The sequence below is a fragment of the Apis dorsata genome, unplaced genomic scaffold (assembly GCF_000469605.1).
Source record: "Apis dorsata unplaced genomic scaffold, Apis dorsata 1.3 scaffold_270, whole genome shotgun sequence".
NCBI classification, from domain to species: Eukaryota; Metazoa; Arthropoda; class Insecta; order Hymenoptera; family Apidae; genus Apis; species Apis dorsata.
The window spans coordinates 542,240-550,173 of NW_006263548.1; the positions used below are offsets into that span (position 1 = coordinate 542,240).

General features: G+C 29.8%; 1 protein-coding gene across 2 annotated transcripts in view; it reads right to left on the reverse strand.

Annotated features, from left to right (window-relative positions):
• Positions 1-7,934, reverse strand: part of LOC102677060 (lachesin-like) — an 82,398-nt gene that overhangs the window by 73,673 nt on the left and 791 nt on the right. For both annotated transcript variants that reach the window (XM_006616779.2, XM_006616778.2), the window contains exon 2: positions 7,550-7,934. In XM_006616779.2, coding sequence (XP_006616842.1) covers positions 7,550-7,694 — 145 coding nt within the window. In that variant the 5' untranslated portion in view covers positions 7,695-7,934. The remainder of the gene's footprint in view (positions 1-7,549) is intronic.

Below are 7,934 nucleotides of genomic sequence, written 5' to 3' on the forward strand. Positions count from 1 at the left end.
AAGTATATGCAACTAATTTACATATATTTTACGTTATTTGCCTGGAACATAATATTGTTGTTTAATTAGAAATTGAAATAAAGGATCGATAGAGGGAAAGAAAATATTCGGGTAAAAAAATATCGGGTGATAATTTTTTTAATAAAATGTTTTTTTCTTTCTTTCTTTCTTTCTTTCTTTCTTTCTTTTTTTCGTTATTAAAATTTTATTTCGAGAAAACATTCTTTATTTCGTGTGCGCTAATTTAATATGTAGAGGTATGATTTATAATTCATGATACGAATAAGGTATATAAATGAGGTCAGAGAGATTCTACTAGAATAAAAATAAAATTTAATAGAGTGTAATAATAATTTGAAAGAAGTTTAATAAAAATCAAAATTTTCGAGAATTTTTAAAATATGAATAATTTCTCATTATTCTGAATGAGTTAAAGATTAAATGATTATTGTATGTGTGAAAAAATGAATAAATGAAAATGTAGAATCAAACTTTACGGAATCGTATAAACGAGATAAATTTTCTAATTTCACTTGTATTTGAAAAATTAATTTCGCCGTGGAATCTGCCTAACTTCATTTGTATTGTGAATTTCGGATTATCGCGTATACGAAATGATAAAAAAATATCGTTAAATAAATAAAAGATATGAAAAAGATATTTCTGAAATGATAAAATAATTAATATTAAATATCTAGTATTAAAAATTGCGTCGTTGGTTCGCAATTATACCGGTATTAAACGTTCCAATATCTCCTTCCCCCCCTCCCCCCCCTTCCCAGTATTGCGACCATCCATGATGCAATGGTAAATGTAAAAAATATGGCGGTAATTCGTTTCTTATTGCGTTGACAGTAGGATTTAAAAGTGTGCACGTTATAAAGTTCAATGAAATTACCTCGACAGAATTAATAAAGCGAGCCTCGTTCCTATCGAAGTGTACAGAATTCGCGTTATCTTTAACATGCAATTCCCTGAACAAGGTTCCTTGTATGTAGGCGAACGGTAATACCGAGCGATATTAAATTTCTTCATCAAGCTTCTCATTAAGTAGTCAACTTTACATCGCTCTTTCGGGAGAAAACGCCCACGAGTTGATAAAATAACAATAAAATTTATCAAATTGGCGAGAAACGAGAAACGAGGAACGAGATAATTTTAAAAAAGTACAAGAGAAGAAGGATTTTTTTTTTTTAAAGGTTATGGCAAATTAATTTTCTTCGAGATTTTGCAAAATTAAATTCTTTTCGATGTGGAAATTTTTAAATTATTTCACGCGAGAAAAAAATATTTGATATTTTTTGAAACTGACGAAAAATAAGAAGAAGAAAGTTTTTTTAAAAATATTAAAGAAAAGGCTCGTTAATTTCTTAAGACTTCGTAAAATTAAATTCTCTTTGAAACTTTCAAATTTCAACATTAGCAAAATATTCGATGTTATTTATTAAATTAACAAAAAATAAGAGTAAGAAGTTTTAAAAATATCTAATATTAAAAAAAAAAAAAAGATGTTTTAGGTTAGGTTCGCCAATTCCCTCCGAAACTTGGCAAAATTAAATTTTATTTCATATTGAAACTTTCAAATTTCACATTTAAAAGAAATTAAGAAAATACTAGATTCGTGAATTTTAATTTACGAATTAAATTGGAGAAAAATAAAAATTAACGATTCAAAAGATATCAAAGATATATTCCAAGTAGGTTGTGGCAAATTAAGTTTGCCAATTTCATTAAGATATACGTGTCAAAGACTTTGGAAAATGAAATTCCTCGGTTTACCTAATTCCATTAAGGTATACGTGTCAAAGACTTGGGGAAAATGAGATTCTTCAACGTGGAAACTTTCGGTTTTCCCATCACCGACGTGAAACAACCCGATCTGTAATCCGAGAATAAAAACTCTTCTCCCTCCCCCCTCCCGCCCATCTAATTCCAAGAACAAAGAAGTTAAATTTGACATCTCCCTCATAAGATTTGGAAAATTCATATTATCGGCCGACAGCCGAACTTTTTCTTAATAACGAATCTCGCCCGAATTCCGACTGTTTCACGAACTAGGTCGCGCTGCATGCGATTTCCACTACTCGTGTTCGTTCCTCCTCCTTTCGATTCTTGTACACAATTTTGCGAGAGAATCGTTCGAAATGCTGGTACACATTTCCGAGGAGTAGGGGGCAGGCAAACCACTGTCTTATGGCACAACTTGTCTCTATGTGTGTAACGTATGTACTTTGGTATGTAGGTGTGTACAAATCCACTTCGAAAAGTTATCTTTTGCGAAGGGAGAAAAAAGTGTGCGTGTAAACACTTGGACTATTTAACGTGATCGTTTCGAGTATTTTTGTTGCTTATTTTTTTGTTCTTTTTAAGGAAGTTTTCAACATTCAACTCTTTTGCGTACAATGATATTATTTTAATGAGCTTTACAGCGAATTTTCTTTTTATTCAATGAAAAGATATGACGATTTTTATACTTAACATATAAGTAATTTAGAAAAGGTAATTACTGTTTTATGGTATAAGCTATGTATGGTACAAGGTGGACTATTTAACACTATTTTTTGATTTTTAAAATTTGATGATTCAATTTCAAAAGACTTATTAGAATAGTATCATTGCTCGAAGCAAGCATTTTTTTTAATCTAATGATATAGTGATTTTTATTGTCATTAGTATATGAGTCTAAATTATTTATAGGCCTATAACTATAACGTACAAAAGATAAACCATCATGTTATGCTTGTCTCTATATTTTGCACATACGCACTTCAAAAACTTATCTTTTGTGACCAGAGAAAAAATGTGTACCACGTGCACACATTTTTGTACGCTTTCTATGGACCCAACTGCGCGAGAGGTAAATGAAAGGATGGTTGTTTGTGCGTGTGCAATGGCTGTGTATCACATACATGTACCTCAGATGTGCTAAGTCAAGGTAATAATAAGCTCTGTATTTTTTATCGTAAACGTTATAAACATTTTTTATAAAAAAGAAATTTTTCTCTCTTTCTCTCTAACCATCTATTTTTTTCAAACACGGAGGATTAAAATTTAACGAATGTTGTTTAAATTCAAACTTCAAAGAAACGACGCTCGCCGTACGCGCTAACCTAATATGTACACTGTGCAGTTTCACACTTGTTTTTTCATTCATTTCGTTCATAGATACAAAGTTTCTTGCCATTTTATCTCGTAAAATTATTGTTTCGTATTAATATGTAGCAATGATAAAAGAAACAAACTTGTACAATTCGTATATAATTGAGGTGAATATTATATTTCTGTTTTTATTTTCAATCGTACGAAAATATTAAGAGGGAGGGGGATTGTATTTTCAGAATTATTAGGCGAATTAAATATCAAATTAAGTCATGGCAATGCTATTTCTTCTTCGAAATTGTCATAAATAAATGAAAAATATTAAAATTTAAAATGGGAAAAGGGCAGTCAATTTAAATTTAAACGCAATCGAATTAATCTACGTCATCAATTATATATTTTTTTAACACATTTATCTTTTCCCTCTGGCATACTCTTTCTAATTGCAATTAATAATTTCAACGAAGACGAATGTAATTTTGTTTTTTATAATTTCTCCCCTTTATAGCTTTAATCGAACGAGATACGTAACGAGAAATATTAACCTGTTCCAGTTTATGCGATTGGAGAAAAAGATAAAATATGGAAAATAAACGTAAGCATAATGGAGGAATCGAAGGTAGAAAGCGGGATAAAAACGGTTGGAGAATACGGATGGTCAATAATATTTTTCATGCGAAGAATTTAAACTGTCAGTAAGAAACTTTGCGCAATAGGATTTCGACTCGTCTTCGATACGATAAAGGCTAATTTTCTACAAAAGTTTGCACGACAGGTTGACAAGCCAACTTTCTTCTATTATCTCTATCCACGCACGTGTGCATACTAAACGCGTGGAAATATAAAAGAAGATAACTTTATATTCTTGGCGAAACATTTTTATGGAATTATAGCTACCGTCACGTATCGATCATTGGAAAGAGAGTTGTGAATTAATTTTGAAATTGTACCTATTATAAACTTTATCGAGTTTATCGGTTTCGTGTTACGAATTTAATGATAAAATATTATACACGCCGTGTTCTGCAACATTATTTACGGGAATGTGCCTTTGATCAATTCATGTTTGACGCGAAATTGTAAAATTGTAAAATTGTAAAAAAGAAGTAGGAATGACAAATTTAATGAGCGAAATTGAAATGTATATCTTTGATTTGTATTTATTTGAAAATGAACAAAATTGTAAAAAAATTATGAAAGAAAAATCTAGATTTTTTAACAAAATTATATGAAATTTATGGTTGATTTATGAAAAAAATCAAAATCAAAATCAAAATTTTCTTTTTATTAATTTAATTCTTAAAATTTCAATATGTATATATACGAGAGATATTCAATCATAAGTAAAAATATTTTTCAAATATAGTACAATAATATAGTAATAATTGCAGCTAATTTCCACACACGAAAGAAACATAAAGAAAAGAATTATAATAAATTTAAATAATAATAACAATAATAATTATAGAAGAAAATCCTTGATCTCTGATAAATCAAAAAAAAAAAAATGTATCTTTTGTTAACCTAATTTTTAAAATTCCAATGCACATATTCAATCATAGGTAAAAATACTATTTCAAACAAATAGTACAATAATTGCAGTCAATTTTCACATCGCACGCAATTAGAGAAACATGAGATAGCATTGTAGCAAGCGCGTAGTTTGATGGAAACGTTCGAAACAAAAGTGAACACGAGGGTAGAGAGGCGAGAAGAAAGAAAGAGAGAAAGAAATAAAGAAAAGAGCGGAGGGGGGAGAGAGAGAGACATGTAGAGGGCGCTAAATCGAGGAAATACGGTAAGCACCGGCACATGGCATGTCTTGTTCCTGTGGTAAAAAGTGTACAGGCTGCGAAATGACTTTTTGCCTGTGGGCTCGAAACGGTGAAGGGTTGAACGATCGCCTCCAGCCAACAGAGTACATTTTGGATCTTTTTTTCTTTCTTTCTTTCTTTCTTTCTTTCTTTTTTGGCTTAAGTTGACCTTACGCGTTAGAAGGGAAAGTTTGGATCGTTCGTTAAGTTGTACAAGCTATACATACACTCCGAATTACGACACTTTCCGTTCGTAATTTTCCATCCCTTTCTTTCCTCTTACTGCTATTTACTCTTAATTAACAGCGATCCACCCGTGTTTTTCTATCCGACAAATTTTTTTTTTTTCCTCCCTCTAATTTTCTCTCGTTCGCTTCTTATTTCGAACTCAGTATTTTTATGTTTACACTTATTTACGATATTTTTATGTTTTGGGTGATGGAAAATGCAGGATTGAAACAAATTTTTTTAACGTTCTTTTCCGGAATTAATTATTTACGAGTTAATATAAATATGATTGGAAAAATTTTAATGTATGATGTTAGTTATCAAAGTCGAAAATTTAAGGTTAGGAAAATTCGAACAAATTGATCATGATTGAAAAAATTCTATTGTAGTGTTAAATCATCAAATCGAAGATTTAACATTAAAAAAAAAAAAAAGAAAATAAATTTTAAAAAATAACTAGAAAACCCAAGAGTAAACAAAATAAATAAAAAAAAAAAAAAGAAAATAAATTTTAAAAAATAACTAGAAAACCCAAGAGTAAACAAAATAAATAAAAAAAAAAAAAAGAAAATAAATTTTAAAAAATAACTAGAAAACCCAAGAGTAAACAAAATAAATAAAAAAAAAAAAAAGAAAATAAATTTTAAAAAATAACTAGAAAACCCAAGAGTAAACAAAATAAATAAAAAAAAAAAAAAAGAAAATAAATTTTAAAAAATAACTAGTAAATCCAAGAGTTAACACAATTAATAATAATAAAAAAAATTCCAACGAATAATAAATATTCCATGAAAATCAAAGAAAATATTTCATATTTCTCGTCGACTTAAAAGTCAATTTTATTATTTAATATTTTTTCAATATTTTTTTATTGCCAAGATAACAATAGAAAATTTTCTTTCTTTTCCTTTACTTCCTCGTTATTTCCTGCACTCGTATCGTATCTCATACATAATCTCATAATGCACGCATTATAATATACAAAAGATGTATTCGTCGATCGAACGAGCGTCGAAGCGAATCGAGAGAACGATATAAAACAATAATTGCCGATATACACCATCCATTAGAGATACTTGTCATGAAGTATGCAGGTTGGATACAAATAGAGGTGATTTTTGGCGCGGTTTCCCTTACGATGCCATCGAAAAACTGTCGGACTAGTTGAGTAGCGATAGACATTTACCGATGGCCTGTCAAAAATTCATTTTCGCGCTTTTCACCTGTCAATACGCGTTACTATATGCATTCCATCCCCACGTTCTCTCGTTATTCACAAATCGGTATGTACGACTTTCTGTTGCAAGTGAAACTAACCCGTTTGATCTGGTTTCGCGTCTCTTTATTATTTATGAAAAAAAAAAATTTAACAATGTAACGATTCATATTTTTGACATTTTTGAAAATTTAAATCAAAGATTTTTAGATTAAAAAAGTTCAGCGAAAATTGGATATATTTTTTGTATTATTAATCGAAAAATTTATTTATGATAAAATATTATAAATAATTATTATTGTAAAAGAATCTACATTATTTATAAAAAAATGTTTAGAACCGCATAGCTCGCGTGTTTTGCTTCTTCGTCTTACGTCGAATTTTCGTTGACATTTGCGTGTAAAGTATTCGGATTAATTAATTTTCTTGTGATAAACTTTTTACATTGCTTTTATGTAATAAATTATTGTTTTTTATCGTTGCAATAATTCATTTGGTCTAGATGTTTTTTTAGCTGTTAATTCTATACTATAATTATTCTTAGAAATTATATACTTATTGATATTTGTATTAAATGTATTAATTTTATTATTATTTCCAAAGTTTTATGTAAGAAAATTCTAATTTTTATATGGAATATGAAATATGGAACATGATATAATTTTAAAATTTTGATCGATGTTTCATCATTGTGTTATCAAAATTTTACGTGACCAAAATTCAAATAGAATTTAAATCCTATAAATGTTTCATCGAGATTTCCATGGACGATTAATTAAAATTTTCACAACGTTCATTACTATTAGCAACACAATTACCGATCTATCGATCAATCTTTACTGAACAATATAATAAACAGAATAACCATGATCGACTTTTTATCTGTAAACAATTTTCGATCGATAATAAGTCTTTTCTTTTTCGAGTAAAAAATAAAACTGACAAAAAAAAGAAAGAAAAAAGAAACACAATATCAGAAATTTGGAATCACTTTGAATTTTCTATTTATTTTATAATTAAATCGAATATCTCAAACATCGACAAAATTTAGTTTTTTTAACAGATTTAAAAAAAAAAATACATCAATGTAATACCCAGATTTAATTTTCATTTCAATTCTTAAATTCCATTAATTCCAAATTTCTTAATCACTAAATTAAATTTAAAAAAAAAAAGAAAATTTTCTTTTTACCTTGATGAAAAGTATTCCGCTCAACGTTGTGTCCATTGACATGTCCCATGCCGTCAATCCCGATGAATGTAAAAAAAAGAGTCGTCAACGAAGCGATCATCGAGATCGTCCTCGAAGTATTCACGGCACGAGCTGCTGCTGGCATTCCTGCTTGCCGGTTTCCTTCTCTCGCCGAGTAGATCACGTGACCGATGCGCCGAAATTCGTTAAAAAGAACGAACGCGTGAACGCGTGTACGTGCCTTGAAACGTTCTATTTATCGATACCACCGTCACAATTTCGTTCCCACAAATCGGTCCTCGATTAGCGCACCTGGTGCCGCTCGGAGCGCCTTCTGCGTGCGAGGCACGTGCTCCGAGCAGTTCCCGGCCGAACCACTACGCTC